This window comes from Mytilus californianus, unplaced genomic scaffold, assembly GCF_021869535.1.
Source record: "Mytilus californianus isolate M0D057914Y unplaced genomic scaffold, xbMytCali1.0.p SCAF_10, whole genome shotgun sequence".
NCBI classification, from domain to species: domain Eukaryota; kingdom Metazoa; phylum Mollusca; class Bivalvia; order Mytilida; family Mytilidae; genus Mytilus; species Mytilus californianus.
This window is the reverse complement of record NW_026262582.1, coordinates 10,859,994-10,877,936: the sequence shown is the minus strand read 5'-3', so window position 1 is coordinate 10,877,936 and position 17,943 is coordinate 10,859,994. Positions and strand designations below refer to the sequence as shown.

General features: G+C 32.7%; 1 protein-coding gene across 1 annotated transcript in view; it reads right to left on the bottom strand.

Annotated features, from left to right (window-relative positions):
• Positions 1 to 2,312: 2,312 nt before the first annotated feature.
• LOC127717574 (immunoglobulin superfamily member 10-like) overlaps positions 2,313 to 17,943 on the bottom strand; it is a 33,334-nt gene continuing 17,703 nt past the window's right edge. Inside the window, exons 5-11 of the mRNA XM_052223271.1 lie at positions 15,518 to 15,835; positions 13,521 to 13,820; positions 11,415 to 11,711; positions 9,705 to 10,013; positions 8,752 to 8,853; positions 4,350 to 4,377; positions 2,313 to 3,452 (exon numbers count right to left, since the gene is read on the bottom strand). Of these exons, the coding sequence (XP_052079231.1) occupies positions 3,284 to 3,452; positions 4,350 to 4,377; positions 8,752 to 8,853; positions 9,705 to 10,013; positions 11,415 to 11,711; positions 13,521 to 13,820; positions 15,518 to 15,835 (1,523 nt within the window). The 3' untranslated portion in view covers positions 2,313 to 3,283. The remainder of the gene's footprint in view (positions 3,453 to 4,349; positions 4,378 to 8,751; positions 8,854 to 9,704; positions 10,014 to 11,414; positions 11,712 to 13,520; positions 13,821 to 15,517; positions 15,836 to 17,943) is intronic.

Here is a 17,943-nt window from a genome sequence, read left to right as displayed (position 1 = left end):
TACATAGATTTGATTTTATAGAGTATCTATGGCAATTGGTAAAATCTTGAACGATTATTTGGAAATCAGATATTTGTTCAAAAGTGTTTGCTCAACAATGCAATTCGAAAAAAAAAATAATACTTGTATAAAGTTTGTTTCAGGACAGTAATGAATTAAGTCTGTAATTTGATAAAATTTATTCGTCTTCATTGTTACAAATTAAGGCGACAGTAGGTTACCAATGTTCAAATCTCGTAAATGGATTCAGAAAAGACAAATTTCACATGCTACATCTTGTGTGTTTCTGGAGCCGGACTTTGTAATATCTGTCGCGATATCTTGTTTGTCTATTATGAAGCTCCTGGCATATCATTGATAGTCTTTGTGAAATTTGTCAACATCCATTCTAGTCAAAAGGCACGATATACATTGACTGTTTGTGTGCAACCGTTTGCTTTGTTTAAGACCGTAAGTTCGTTCTCATCTTAAGAAGTTAGTTCGGTATGGTCCCGAACATTTAGTCCATATTTTTTTAAAAGATAATGAATGTTGCAAGTAGATGGAAAGACACGTATGAAACGGAAATAGTGTACAATTTAGCCAAAGTAAGTATTCAAATCAGATATATATAATGCTAGAACAAACATTATGATAAAAGGTCTTTTTTTTAATGCGACGCATGCGCTTTGTGTTTCTGGTGCAAAAAATCTATGGAAATTGACCTGTTTTCATTGCATTGTCGTGGAAAATCAAATTGTGTGCTATTTGGGAGTCATGAAAAAAATGCTTATTTATTATCTTTATTATCTTATCAATGTTGTAATACGATCCTGAATATTGTTTGCATTGGCACAACTATCGATTTTGTCATCAACAAATTAAAACATAACTAAATTTGTATTTTTTTCAAATGGTTTTTGGAATGTATAAATACACATCCACGTTCATTTTCTATATAGAAATCATTTTATCTATATATAACATTATACACATTTATTATAAGGTTAAATCCTAACTATCCTACTGCCTGTCGATACTTTTATTTTGGCATTGCACAAGTCATGTCTTCTTTGACTGTCCATGACGTTAAAACACTAAATCCCTGGGATGTGTTTTAGTTGATTTTAGTCTCTGATACATGATTTTTTATTATTAATTGTTTTTGGCTTTTTACTAGCTTTCAGTAACTGCAAGTACTCTCAAATCGCACTTTCTTGTAATTTGTTCTGTTGAAACAATTTGTAATTCATTTTTTTTATTCTTTGTTTACTTATTTTGTGTTATATCTCGTCTCACTATTTTTAATTTGTACCACCTTTGATATCACGATAATTTTCAATTATGTTCTCGTACTATGAACAACAAATTTATTTTTTTTATAAAATAAAAAAATATTTCCGTACTCCATGTACTCCTTACAACAAAATTATCATATTTACCTGTGTACGTTATTTTATTTAACGCTATTTTATCCAAAGTTATAGTTGTCTTTCTGATATTGTTTTACATCTCCCCCCCTTTTTTTTTATTAATATTGTATTTATATTGTGTCATAGATCAAATTTATTCGTTCTGTGTATGTTAAGTGAGTTAAGCCATTTCAATTGATATTTTATAGTGTGTCTTTCTATATTGTAATGTTACACCACTACTTCAGGTTAGGGTGAGGGTTGGCGCCTGTTAAAACGTTTAAATCCGCTGCCTTTGTTTGCACTTGTCCTAAGTCAGGAACCTGCTGTTCATTGGTTGTCGTTTGTTGATGTGGTTCATAAGTGTTTCTCGTTTTTTATATATAGATTAGACCGTTGGTTTTCTGTTTGAATGGTTTTACACTAGTCATTTTTGGGGCCCTTTATAGCTTGCTGTTCGGTGTGAGCCAAGGCTCCGTGTTGAAGGCCATACTTTGGCCTATAATGGTTTACTTTTTACTAATGGTGACTAATGGAGAGTTGTCTCATTGGCACTCATACTACATCTTCTTATATCTTGATACTTTTATTTTCGACAAACAGAAGTATTTTCTATCTTGATGATTCATTTCGAAAAAAAAGTCGATAAATCCTGAAATTTAAGCTTGAAATGGGCTTGTTGGATACAAATTGGGTAAGAGATGAAATGATGATTTCAAACTTTATTAGCTGTTAAAGAATATTTAAGCACATAGTGGTAAGTTCGTGTAAAAAAGAGGTAGCTCTTTAGTTTTCCAGTTAAAATTATTAGTTAAAAATTTGAAAAATTATTGTATACAAAATTCTTCAAATATAGAATATCTACCATACTATGGCCTTTAGGGAAGGTTCATTTAGTCTTGAAAAGAAACTACAATAAAATAATGTCTTGTATTTTTATTTAAGATAAATACACCTTTGTATGTTAATTGCAATTTTCATAAAAACACTTACAAACACTTGATTATTATGCACATGATGCAGTAAATGAAGAACGAAAGTTATACATCAGTTTTATTTCGATATTATGTCTGTTCTATGCATTGACAGTGTGAATAAAGAAGACTAAATGAATATCATCATTTCAAACGGCGTTTCTATTTCAAAAATATCAAAGCACACTAATTAAATCATGCAGGGCAGATTATACTATTCATTTACAAAACATTACATAATTATCCCCTTTTCAATGCTATAACAGAGGTTTTGACACGAATTAAAGAAAAAGTATGTATAATGTGAATATTGTCCTTAAAGGTATATTCCTTAAGACTTATACTTATAAATATGCGAACATGAATCATATATTAATCCTCTATTGAATAAGTTTGGAACAAAAATACAATTTAAGGTCAACCTATACAGAAAGACAAAACAGGAGATAAGTAAATAGTTTAAAGTTCTACTTTTTATCATTGAAATTCTAATAATCCATCCCACTATTCCCGTCCACCATATTTCAAGTATTTGTTTAGTTTGGATTACGTCTTTTGTTCTGAGCCTATGTAAGTGTACACTCAAAATGTTTTGTACTTTGGTGGGACAAACTACTTTTATTTACCAGTATTTGATAAAAGTGCATTGAACAAAGACAAATATATGTTTAAATGACATAATATATATATATATATATATATACAGATAAACAAATTTAAAATTGCAGCTCTTGCCAAAGATTTATCTCTTTGAATATGAATTACAGAACCATCGCTGATAATTCAACTCTTCCTTGTATGACGCAATAAAAAGTATACATCTATAAGAGTTTATGAAATTTAAAGACTTTTCATTTAAACATCAGGAAGACGCTGTTGATTTCAAAGAGTTTTGTTTCATTTAGATCATCGCGAACACTACGTTCTTGATATCATAGAATTTCCGCTTATTGGTAGAAAGTAAGTATGATTTAGATCTGAAGTTCTTTGTGCCATCGTTAAATGATTGTTATCGCGATATCGATGGTCTTGTGGTATGTCATAAACATGGCTCTGCTCTCTATTACGATTGAATTCATTATAAACTCTGAAAATGATAAAAAATACAAACATAAACTAGTAGATATACATTTTGAAATGTCAAAATATATTCGATTTGCTTTATACATTTCAAATAACTATGGAGGATTACACGTTACTTTACTCATATTTCATTATCTACATTTCTTCATTACAGATTTCGTTTCAGGTTTGCTACGTGTATGTATGTTTCGAAACGAATGTCGCTTTTAAGACATTGATCATCAATAAAAGTCTTACAAGACTAGGAAAATGCAAAACCTTACTTTTCAGTAGTTATCCCATTAGTTATAGTTTTTAATTACCACTTACAATGAACACATTTTCATATTTGTAAATCTAGCTAAAGGATAAAACATGTTAGATTAACGGGAAATTATCAACGTCACAATATACTGTACACGGCTAGAAAGTTTGTCTTGCCACAGATCACCTTCAAGAATTGTTGAATGGTTTTCACGTATTTAACTAAGACTTTCCCCAAACACTAGAATTAAGGAATACCAGTACTGAAGTTGAAGAGTTGCCACCGTCAATTGGCGATTTGATGGTCGCAAATGCAGTTTTACTGGCGACGCGTAGCGTGACGTCATACAAATGAAAACTTACAAACTAAAGGTTATTACGTTACTTCTACGATTCAAATTTGGACAAAATCACATCAAAACGGCGATTTTGAGGAAGATGTTGTTTTTCCCCGATAATATTGTAGTAATCGAACATTAGTTGATCCAAGCAATTCAAAATGGCGGGTCCCTCCTTAGTTAAGACATGTCAACTGTGCATTTGATGGTAACCTTTAGCCAATGAAAAAAATTGTTACATAAAAATTGCATTAGAATGAACATTTCACATATATAGAAATATTCTAGCTTGATCACTTCTCAATGTTTTATCAACTTACCTGTCACGATTGCGATTTGGAGGATTACCTGTAACAAAAATGTATACGTGTACAAGTTTTGTACAGAAATACCGATTACAGAGTTTTCAATCATATCTTGTTATGGTTGACGGTTACAATATTTCTGCACCAGATGCGCATTTCGACAATAAATGTCTCTTCAGTGATGCTCTATAAATAAAAATGATAAATTCCAAACTATTTCTTCCTTTTGGAACATTGACAGGAGGCCAGGGTGTTGCAAAAAAGATATACAATCCAGAAGAAAGCCGAGAAAAAGGAGTAATGGATGAGAGAAACCTATCCCCCGCAAGACCTTCAAAATTAAACCAATATGTACTTGCCAATCTTTTTTTTGCGAGTTCGAAATCAATAGCGACAGACATTTCAACTTAAAGGGGTGTTTACCCGAGGTCAGAACTTTTGGACGGGTTGCACACAATGCAGAATCGACTTATTATATAATATGATGGAATCCAGCTGGCGGGCGGGTGGACGTGCAGACGAGCGGGAGAAGATGGTACCCGTTTTGAGTAAAAAACTTCTAACCTAAGCGCTTTTAAAATTTGCACAATGTATGTATATACATAGAAAATGTGCAACTCTTTTTATGGACTCATTTTGGATATAGTTTGCTGTTTTTTCAGAGGTTGAAACTTTGTGAATTTTTGGCAATTGCACATATGACCACCATGACACATCTAGGGCCTCGCTAGGCCTTATTAGACCCTGGCAATGATTTTATACATAATAATCTGTTAATACCTACTCAGGAATAGCTGAATTTCCCTTATATTATTTTTATGTAAAATGTGACTAGTTCGACCCAACGAAATAAGAATCTTTAAAAAAAAAAAGACATCCTATATTCATGCAAAGTTTCAAAAACATTTCGCATTGTAATTTCTGAGGTATGAAATTGTCTTACCCGTTTGACCAACCTTTCAAATAGTCAGAAAAGTACTTCCCGTCATATACCCTCTAATGCATCTATGTACAATTTGACCCCTTTTTCTATGGTTTGATATCCTAAATACATATTCCTGCATATTTCTCTTTGACGCTTCTGTTCATGCTGCGAGTGCACAAATAGATGCTTAGATACCGATCCATTGTGAAATCTATGCACTGAATACCTTTTATTCGACAATAAAAAATTGTCGACAACTACGTGGAGGGTTTAATAAAATACCCACAGCGTTAGTGGCAATTGACAGCAATTTTTGTGCCATTTTACAGACCACACACGGAACCTCGGGCACAATTTTACTCCACATACCGGTATTCCATACTTACGCAGGTTTTTGTGTACATTAGGATTCATATAAAATTCACCCGCAGTAGTTTCCTAGGACAACCGGATATATGCGGAACACGCTATTAGGCGCTTAAAAACTTTCAAAGTTAATGGAAGCGTATAGAGACATCCGAAAAAAAATCAACCACACTGTACAGATTGTGCGGGTTTAGTAAAGATTGCTTGATTGTTTTGTGTTTTTCGTCCAGTGACAAATATTTCATGCATTTTCAAGTTTTCATGTCGAGGTTCAGTAGTGGAGTGACAAATTGATATGTTCGAAGAACAGTAATTAATATAAGAAAATAAAAGTGGCTTATTATGTGATTTTTTTTTAAATCTAGAAGTGCATTATTGAAATACCATCAACCGCCTTCCCTTGCACACACGTACACCTTTCCCGTCCTATAATCATAAGCAATGATATCAGAAAATGAATATTCTAAATTAATATTATTTTAAATGAATCAAGAAGTGTGTAGGATACCTGGTTAACATCACTCAAATTGATTTTTACCGGCTTAAATCGATAATCAATGTTTTGACACAGTCCCCACATTTAAAGTCTAACTTGTCAACCTCAGCGTTGAGTATATATCTTTTCGTAACACGTCTATTTAATTAACAGATTAACAGCACATATTTCTTTATATAATATGTATCATATCAGTAAAGATTAACTTTCCAAATGTTACCCAGATTTCAAAATATTCCGAAATAGCGAATTGACCTGTTTTAAGTGCAAATTTATCATATACATATCAGATAACTTTTGCAGAAACTTAAAGTCAGCACATAGAATCTATAACGCAAGACCATCCTGTATTTTTGTAAAGTTGACACTGAATATTTATAATTATTTCTATGAACTTTTTTAAGAATAAAGGATGAGACACAAACCTCGCTCATTATCTTTCGTACAGACACATATGACGTTTTGCAAAGTTTTAGTAGCAGCTCATTATTTTCGTATGCGTTGAGTAATTTATACCTGATAGGCGTGTGAAGTTGGAATATTGCTGCTACAGGGATGAAAATTTATAATTTCAAAATTTTAATCGTCTCGTTTGTCACACACACTAATACTAAATGGAGTCAAACCGATATATATTTCTACAAATGAGGCAATTAAGACTGCATGTGTAAGCGTACTTTCATTCCGCTGTGTTTTTATTCCGGGTAACTGTTTTTCACTAGAGAATATTGGATGTAAAAAGTGTGAAAGAGTCGATCTTGCTATCGTTGTTTTGTTTATATTAGACCAGTTTATTGTTTACATAGATAAATGGGTTAGAATTAAAATGATTTTCAAGGAATCAGTTTAATAAATCTGAGTCAATCTAGTAAATAATATTGATGATGATTAGGAGGATATTTTTATAACTCAAAATACTTTATCAATGATCAGGACATTGAACTTGATACAAACCAAATTTAAAGAGCAGATTTGTTCTTACATAAAGTTTCAATTACAGAAGCATCCTTTGATATTGACATAGAAAATATGATTTAATATCCAAGTCGATCGAAAAGCAAATACATAGAAAAACTTCGGCAATCCAATAAATATAAATATTACAATTAGTGACAATTTAAAAGCATATGATTTTATAGATTTGCGTAGAAAAATATTTAAATCTCATTCGTTAATTAACATTATTGTGTTATCGTGTGTTCAAAATGAGTACTAACCACTTCATCAATGAATGGATCTAAAGCACTAGTGTAATTAATCTCGCCGGGTATAAAATAACTAGTGCAATCATTCCGGTACAAAATCACTAGACATAAGTGTAATCATTCCTGGTTCAAAAACACTAGTGTAAACATTCCTTGGATGAAAACTCTCAACTTTTTACATAAATTAACTATGCAATTTTCAAATACACTAAAAACTATTAAGCCACATTTTATATATATTTCCCCTTAAAAAAAACCCTTTTTAGAACCTTATAATGACTGGTGGATGTTTTACACTGGACCCGGATAGAAAACCCTAGTGATTTGTAGTTGGTAGATAAAAATCACTGGGGATTTTCTTCCTAAGAATAAAGTACACTGGCGGAATCAAACCACTGTTACATATGAGTCGTTTCTTTAATCTCTAGTGCAGGGGGTATATATTAATGGGACAAATTGTGAAAAGGTTAAATTGTTAGCGGAGAGAACATTATCAATGTATCTGTTTGTGAAATGAAATGATATAGCTTCTTTGATCTTCTTCTTTTTCTCATTTCGACGAAACTCCTACTGATATAAAAATCAGAAAAAGGTCGGAAGGAAAAGCACACATTTAATTCCAAATCAATGCCGACAACCTACTGAAAAAATCCACCTCCGAATTCAACAAATGTATTTTCAATGAGAAACTCAAGCATACTGATAACTTTTTCGTCCATGTCGCATGTTTTATTCCAAACTCAAGGAACTTAAAGCGTTTGAAGAAAGGCATTGTGGATTATATCTTTTAGAGGTTTTTTTTTAAATTTTTCATGCGGTATGGTTGTTTTAAGGGTAGAAATGTCAAAGTTTGTGATAGAATTTGTTTCAGGGAAATACCACCTAGAATTACAATTTTACAGATAACATCTTTCGATTTTTCAGATTCCACATATGGTTAATGACGCAACTCGAGTTAACAGTATTACAGTATTTCTGTAATTCTTTTATCACAACGGACACCATTTTGGTCAATCCAATAGGCATTTCTTTGGAAGAACGTACATATGAGTATTTCTATATTTTAATGTTACACTTATACTTAAGGTTAGGGTGAAGGTTAGCGCCTGTTAAAACGTTTAATCCCGCTGCATTTGTTTGCACCTGTCCTAAGTTTGGAACCTGTTGTTCAGTGGTTGTCGTTTGTTGATGTGGTTCATAAGTGTTTCTCGTTTTTTTTTTATATAGATAGACCGTTGGTTTTCTGTTTGAATGTGTTTACACTTGTCATTTTTTGGGCCCTTTATAGCTTGCTGTTTGTTGTGAGCCAAGGCTCCGTGTTGAAGGCCGTTATTTGACATATAATGGTTTACTTTTTACAAATTGTGACTTGGATGAAGAGTTCTCTCATTGGCACTCATACCACATCTTCTTATATCTACGTACTATTTCTGTTGTTACAAAGTACTGCCATTATTAAAATGAAGAGCAGCAAAACTGCAACCAATCCAATCACGGCGTATATAATAATGTTCTTATCTTCTTTATCTAAAAATAAGCATTCCGGTTTAGTTATATCACTACTGTAGTTTAAAGTTATCAAAATACTATGCTAATAATTTGGAATACAAAATTAATGTTAGTCTTAAACGGCCAATTAGATCCTAAAGTCAACTAGAACGTCTGAATCTGAAAGCGTTAAGTTTTGATAAGAGCTAAATCTATTTTGTAGATATTTTCTTGTTGTCGATACAGGATTGTTTAGATAATTGTCTTGTATTGAATCCATATAATGTTTTTTTTTTATTTTTACAGGTAAACAACCAGTACTAAACAGTCTAAACATAAACTGAACAGATCTTAATTGACAACAATATTATGTGGATAAGTGTTAAAATTTAATGAATGATTGCACATGACCCATGAAAAACTCAGGAAAAATGCATTCCTAATAAAATTAAATAATTGATTTTAAACGAACCGCAAGTTATATAAGTGCTTGAATAGATTCATCCGGCTTTAGATGTACGTGTTGTTTTCTTGATGTGGAAATGTCTTTGCAGTCAACATTTGGCTAGTGTTTGTATCTAAATTAATGTTAATACCTATTTAAGCAACCCAACATCAGTCTTGTAAAACGCTTCTCATTTCGGGGACTTTTGTAGCTTCTTATGCGGTTACGGTTTTGCAAATTGTTGAAGGCTTAACGATGACCCATAGTTGCTAACTTCTAAGTAATTTGTCTTTTGTGGAGGTATGTCTCTTTGGCAATCATATCAAATCTTCTTATTTTCATATTAATTCGGAATGCCTGTAACCAAATATAACATCAATTCGGTGTATTAGTTTTCTCAAGAAAAAAAAACGAAAAACTAATTACAGTTTCAAGCATAACTTACCATCAATTGTCAAATGCAAGCAAACTGATTGAGGAACTTTGCTACCAAATAGATGACTAACGTCACAACAAAGATTTTGTCCACTTTTGTCAGACAATGGAACCAAGTCCAATGTACCAGCTACTGTATAACTTCTATCAATAACATCATAAGACTGTACAACAATAACCTCGTTTGTGTAATATCGGTCTTGGATTCTCATAGAAACGGTCGGAGCTGGATATCCATTCATTGATGAACAAGTCCATTTTCCTGAGGATCCAGAGATCAGGTTTGTAGGTCCGGTCAGTATTGGAACTTTTGGTGAAACTTTAATGACACGAATAAGGATACTTATATTATCTTTACATATAAGATGTGACAAAATAAATCAGTTTCAGTTAAAGTAAAAATCACAATAAAGAATATAATAACCTGATCTAACAAACCTGAATCAGGGTAACAACTAGGGAGCAGTAGAAACCCGATTTTCAGACCTCATAAACTGATTCAGAAGACAGAACAAGGTAATAAACACAAACTACGTGAATCGTAAGAACCCCTAAAATAGCAAGATCGTATGCATCGATAGAGTTGGCGTCTCCTGCTATGCATGCATCCACAATTATTCAAAATGTTACAATCAATCAGGAATAAACACAATTGGTATAATGACATATTAAGCGAACATTTTGGAATCTTAAATTTGAAAACAAGTCGTAGTTATTTGAGACACGAATTCGGGATCCACAGCTAATAACTTAAGGAGTGTCGATTTCAGCTGTTCTTACTCACAACTTTTTGGAAACAGTTTATTTAGTGTAGGCAGCACAAAGAAATTCTTCAAAAGTGAAAATTAATGAGCGTAGCGTATCAATTGAGATATGTAAATGCTATGCAATTGGACAGAGGGTATGATACAGCCGAGAATAAGAAAATGGCAATTGGAAAGTTGAAATCATCACGTTTGTCATGTGTTCTATTTTTGACGTCGTCCATCTATGTCAAGATCAAAGAAAGCTCAAGATATTGGACATACCTAGTTGTAGTGGTATCCTGATCTAAATACACCCCGATATTTGAGAAGCAAGCAGTCATTTAGTGACAGGACATCAGCAATATATCTAGAAGTGACATTAAAGATGACTTGTATTTGTGGCTTTGTCTTTACAAAAATAACGTGCTACTAAATGTGTAAGTTTGATCCCCAATTTTGCCAATATAACAGAACTATAAAAAACTGTCATACAAGTAGAAGGTTAAGCTAGCTGTAAAACCAGGTTTAACCCATCATTTTCTTCGAAAATACCTGTACCAAGCGAGGAATATGGCAGTTGCTATTTCACTTGTTCCGTTGATTAATAGCGTTTGATTTTGTCAGTTTTAATGGATTTGCCCCTTTTTGAACATGCCTTTGGGTTCAGATTTTTTGTCATACCTTTTTGACTGAAAATTATCTTGCCATTAATTAAAATGAATGAAAGTTTCAAAATCACAAGCACTTTAACTTTATGAAGTTCGTATCGCAATGTTGCGTAAACATCATCTGAAAAACCAGATATTGTATGTCATCATTTTCGGAGATTCGTAAAGCTCTGTTTTAGGGGACCAACAGTGCAGATTTATCGATATTTTCTATTTGAAGTAATTCAATTGCAGATTTAGTGTTTTCGTTAAACGTTAAACGTTCTTCTTTAAAAATCATCTGAAATGCTCGAAGCTTTTACGTACAATACAATTCAATATATGTTGTCGTTGCAAGTGGCTTCTTTAAAACGCCGTTATCCGCCTGACATTCAAACACTTCAAGGTGGTCTTCTAAACTAGCAGTAAAAGTTAGAGTTGTTGTTGTTACGCCGTTGTCTGCAGATCTGCTTATACCATTTGTGATGACATTGTCATCTCTCAGCCAATTTATTGTTGGTAAAGGATTTCCTCCTGTAGAACTGCATATCATTGTTATAGTATCTCCTAAATGATATTGGTGTGATCCTATGATTTGTGGTTGACCTGGAGGGTTGATGAAAGCTATTGAAGAAAAAAAGATATTTGTAATACAGATGTACATTTGATAGGAAATCTTTAATGTTAAAATAGATACGAATACAATACTATGAAAAAAAAATTAAATAACAAAACTACCGAACTCCGAGAAAAATTCAAAAAAGGAAAGTCCCTAATCAAATGACAAAATTAAAAGCCCAAACACATCAAACGAATGGATAACAACTGTCATATTCCCGACTTGGTACAGACATTTTCTTATGTAGAAAATTGTAGATTAAACCTGGTTTTAAAGCTAGCTAAACCTCTCACTTGTACCCCAGTGAGGTATCGGGTATTTAAATTCTAATTACATGCTTTTATTAATGATTATGGTCTACATACGTCATTTCTGAAAATAAGAAGCTACAGGTAAAATGGAAAAGCTGAAGTCAAATTTATTCAGTTCATAAAAGTGGAACATGAGGGGAAAATAAGTTGAACAGCAACATGAGCAAATGCTTGACAGTGGAAGGTCTGTAAAGGCCATTCTTTTTTCCATTGAATACCAAAACCAAAAAAAAAATTTACCAAACTATGTCGATGAGATGTGCATACGACATTCGTCTGTTGGACATCAGTTTTCATCTTTTTGTACTTTGTTTTATATATTAGCGATAGGAACTGATCAAACATCTTATATTTAGTGCAAAACAGCCAAAAACTGACAAAATTGCAGTATTTTTCATCTTATCATTCTAAAAAGATATTTTTCTACACAATTTATTTTACAAGGAGGTTAACGTGTATAAACATTGTTTTAGTAAAGCTGTTGTTTATATATATTTTTACAAAAAAAAACTATGATTAAAAAGGCTATTTTTGATCAAATACGTAAATTTAGACATCTTTATTACGTCATAGCTACAGCAAAAATAATCTTTTTGCACTAAAGTATCCAGATTAACAGAAAACTTTAGAAGACTTGAATAAGTTTACTTCTTTGCAATTGTAGGGGTCATATAATATTTTGTTTTTACATACAACCTCCTTTTCTCTGAGAATGAATAAAAAGATATGTAGGCTGTAGGTTGATTTGTCAGTAACTCAACGCAAACAAAGCAATAAGATTTAAAACAGGTAGTCGTAACATTGTGATGTTAATACCTATTATCAGGCGTAAATTGTTCTAGGTTTAGACAAGATGCACGTAAGATAAGATCACATTCCAGAAAGCGCAAAAGGATGCAAAATACAGAGAGACAACCACTGCCAAGCTCCTGAATTCATTTTTGTAGTAACGCAACACCTGCCTAAACATTAGTAACATTTTATCTCTTTTTTGTACTTTAATTTGTACATTCTAATTCAGGTTCAGTTTTGCGATATTATAGATATTACAGTTGTTACTTCTATATAGCTCATCGATAGTGATAAAAACAAGTGTGCGTTTTAGTTCAATCTTAATCACATATTATTGATCAATATTGTAAACAAATCAAATGTAACCATTTACAGTTTGTAAATCCTTTTTTAATATATCTAGCGGGATAAATATAAGTATCCCTAAGTTAACGTTGAATTTGTTGAAAATATCAATCCATAGTTTAACTGCGACAAAATCAGAAATAAATGACTTATTACCAAATTAAATATCAGGAGCAAATAACCCAAGACTTCACATAACCAATAAAGTTTACAAGAAAATGTTTAATTTACAACAGATGTAATAACAGTCATTCGCAATAGATTTTTGCTGTGCATATACTGTTTTTGTGTCATGAATGGATAACAATATCTTTAGTTTTTCTATTAAAGCTATTAATGCCTTTTTAATGAAGTGACAATACATACTTTTAAGTGTGAGATAGGTTGTCTTTACTAGTGGTCTCTGAAGGAATCCATTATCTACCTGACATTCATATACCTCTAGATCGTCAACGGCAGTTGTTTTGAGAGTCAATGTTGTAGTTGTTACATTACCACTAGAAGATGTATTAGTACCAGACGACATTACAATATCATCTCTTAACCAAACAACTGATGGTGGTGGGTTTCCTCCTGTAGAACTGCATGAAAGAATAACAGTTACTCCTACCTGAAATTCTACCTGGCTACTTGTTTCAGGTTCACCTGGAGCTCTCCTGACGAATGCTAAAATATCAATGCTTCTAGTTAGAACTTTAAATGAACAATGTACTTAGAAAATTAAATGTTAAGACATCATCATCATCATCATCATTATCATCACCATCACCATCACCGTCATCATCATCGTCATCATCCTCATCCTCATCCTCATCCTCATCATCATCATCATCATCATCATCATCATCATCATCATCATCATCATCATCGCCATCGCCATCGCCATCGCCATCGTCATCGTCATCGTCATCGTCATCATCATCATCATCATCATCATCATCATCATCATCATCATCATCATCATCATCATCATCATAATTATCGTCGTCGTCGTCGTCGTCGTAGTCGTCGTAGTCAGTCGTCGTCGTCGTCGTCGGAAGTCGTCGGAAGTCGTCGGTAGTGAAACAAAGGAAAACCATTATGTTGACTGAAAAAACTCATTCTCATACAGGTAAAAACGAATATTAACATATGTTTTAAACCAATAATATGAAATCAAACAGACCTATAAAAGTCTAATTGCACGAGTTCGCTATCTATTTATAACTATGTTAATGTTTATATAGGGTTATATGACAGTCGACAGTCTTCGGAGGTAACCTCGATGGTAAATTAGATGGCGTCTAGGCTAAAATACAAACGAAATACTGATACATATTATTGAGTCCGTGCATCGTAAATTGTTTATTTAAGAGTTTTCATGATTTGAATATACGTTTTACATTGTTTTAGTATGTTATTAATCAAATATGAGAATTTGAGTCAATAGTTATCAAAGGTACCAGGATTATCACAAATCAGTGAACATGAATTTGACAGCTTATGCCTCTTTAAGCAAATACCGTACCATTTACCAACTGATTACCCTTTTGGAGCTCATGAGTTAACCCCGTTCTAAGATTGGTTCGTTTTGCTCAGTCTTTTATTCATATAGTGTTTTGTGGACTTGAACATTTTTCTCAAACTTGAGAGTTTTAAATGTATCCATGGTATCTTCCGCCTCATTGTCACTGCTGTCAACAAAATAAGATCCAGTGGTCATTTTTTAAGGTATAAGTCTATATCTCATGTCTCATCATACGACATTTCCAAAGTGTAATTAACCAGTTGGTATATCATAATTTTATATTTTTGGTACATGATTAGAAATAGAACAATTATTTGGTCTAGTCTGTCTCTTTAAGCAATGACATTTGAATCCCAAAAAAGATTTCAGTGAAAATGGAAAAGTTTATATTTCAACAAAAATTGACATAAGCAACAAATATAGAGCGCAGGGTTCGATACACTAAATATGCAAGTAAGATTATAATATGCTATAACAAAGATATTGTTAAATGATCATTTTGTCGAAGGATGTACTTTGTTTCAGATTAATGAACCAATGAAGGTTGACCATTTTCATTGAATTTGGTCGGTAGTTAAAAGGTATGATAATTCATAGATAAATAGTGATAGATATCATTTTAATAACAATAACATATTTCCTATATATTCATTAATTCTGTTTTGATGCATTGTGATACTACCCTTTGAAATCCTTATTTGAAATATTATCTAGAAAAAGAAGTCATATCCTCTGAAATGAAGCTAACTGAACCATTAGACATCACTAAAGTTTCTACATTTAGAGACATGCAAACTATATAAACCATGTACATGACCTAATGTGAAAATTTGAAATGAAAGTACCAGCAGCTTACCGTCTAGAACTTCAAGATTGACAGGGTTACTTATAAATTGCCGTTTCCCATTGTTTGCTCGGCATTTATAAATACCCTCGTCGTTTTCTGTAATGCTGAATATATTTAAATTAGGGTTGGTTGCAGAAGTTATAATTTGTCTCTTAGCATTATTTGTCCCCTGAGCTATTATTTCAGCATTGCCTCCATCAACTTGCGTTTTTGTCCAGTCCCAACCAATAGCCGGTGGTTCGCCATTTATTGTACACGACATAGTGACTTTGGAATCGCCTACTATAGCTGAATGTGTTGTCAATGAAGCAGTTATATTAAGGTCACCTGTTATTTAAAAAAATGTTTGGTTAACATTCTACTGATATATGGTAATATATAAGATAATTATTTCTATCGGAAATTCATACGCATTATTTTATGTGTACCCGATTTTCTCAAAGAAATGGCACTGGAATTAACATAGTCGGAATTTCAATTCAATTTAAAAAAAATACAACTAAAATTAAAAAAAGTTGTTTCAAATCTTGCATAGTCTATATCGGCTTGCGGACAGACAAATTTAATTGCTTAGAATGATAAATATCAAATTTTCAGACCATGACGACATCAATGATATTTTATATCAGAAAAAGAGTTCTGACTGTTAGACGGATAATACTAACAGGAACAAAATCTCAACCAGCATTAGTTTCGACCAAGCAGTTATACAAAGTCATCAAAAAATGACAGGCTTTAATGTAAGTACACCAGTGGCGCGTTTCGTCTACAAAGGAATCATCAGATGAGATCGAATCCAAATAGTTCAGTACGCCATTATGATTCGGTTGAACGTTAAAAAATTGAAAACAACACGTTTAATAATTTCATGCGTCCGAAGCGCTTTTCTGGATTTACCTTCATCAGGAACGCTCAAAGCCAAACATTTGAAATCCGAAGGATGGATAAGTACCGAAACAGGTGAAGAGCTATATGACAAAAATACATAAAACAAATAGCCAAATCCATCTAAGTCAACTTTTCCTGAGGGAGTTGAAACCTTAGTTTCTTTATAATTTCAAAATTTATAAACGAACAATTTTAGAAAGGTTTGTTATAAATCATGTCAGTACCGGAGTACTGACTACTGAACTGATGATATCCTGGGGAATGATAGTCCACCAGCAGAGGTATCGACCCAGTGATGTAAAAATTGAAAACAACACGTTAAATAATTTCATGCTTCCGAAGCGCTTTTCTGGATTAACCTTCATCAGGAACGCTCAAAGCCAAACATTTGAAATCCGAGGGATGGATAAGTACTGAAACAGTTGAAGAGCTATATGACAAAAATACATAAAACAAATAGCCAAATTCATCTAAGGTCAACTTTGCCTGAAGGAGTTCAAACTTTAGTTTCTTTATAATTTCAAAATTTATAAACGGACAATTTTAGAAAGGTTTGTTATAAATCATGTCAGTACCGAAGTACTGACTACTGAGCTGATGATACCCTCGGGGACTGATAGTCCACCAGCAGAGGTATCGACCCAGTGATGTAAAAATTGAAAACAACACGTTTAATAATTTCATGCTTCCGAAGCGCTTTTCTGGATTAACTTTCATCAGGAACGCTCAAAGCCAAACATTTGAAATCCGAGGGATGGATAAGTACTGAAACAGTAGTAGAGCTATATGACAAAAATACATAAAACAAATAGCCAAATTCATCTAAGGTCAACTTTGCCTGAGGGAGTTGAAACTTTAGTTTCTTTATAATTTCAAAATTTATAAACGGACAATTTTAGAAAGGTTTGTTATAAATCATGTCAGTACCGAAGTACTGACTACTGAGCTGATGATACCCTCGGGGACTGATAGTCCACCAGCAGAGGTATCGACCCAATGATGTAAAAATTGAAAACAATACGTTTAATAATTTCATGCGTCCGAAGCGATTTTCTGGATTTACCTTCATCAGGAACGCTCAAAGCCAAACATTTGATATCCGAGGGATGGATAAGTACCGAAACAGTTGAAGAGCTATATGACAAAAATACACAAAACAAATAGCCAAATTCATCTAAGGTCAACTTTGCCAGAGGGAGTTGAAACCTTAAGAATATCTTTGTAACTGTTAACAAATGATGGGTTTCAATCAATATAGCAACAATCCCGTTATTTTGTTTTTACGTTTGTGATTATTCACTTAATTTCGCTTGCTAGTTGCAACAATGGTAGCAGGAACTGCTTACAATTCAAGAACATTAAGTTCATCCCTGCATATTAGAAGGGGATGTTGTTCTCAAATATAAAGTTTCTTTGAAGTGTTTTGTACACTGTTGTTTGTAATTGTTTTGTGCTTTTTTATGTGGCATACTTGTTAAACGTCATTTATTAAACATGTACTTAAATGACCATTTTGGTATTTACTTGATAGCTCTCTATGCAAATAC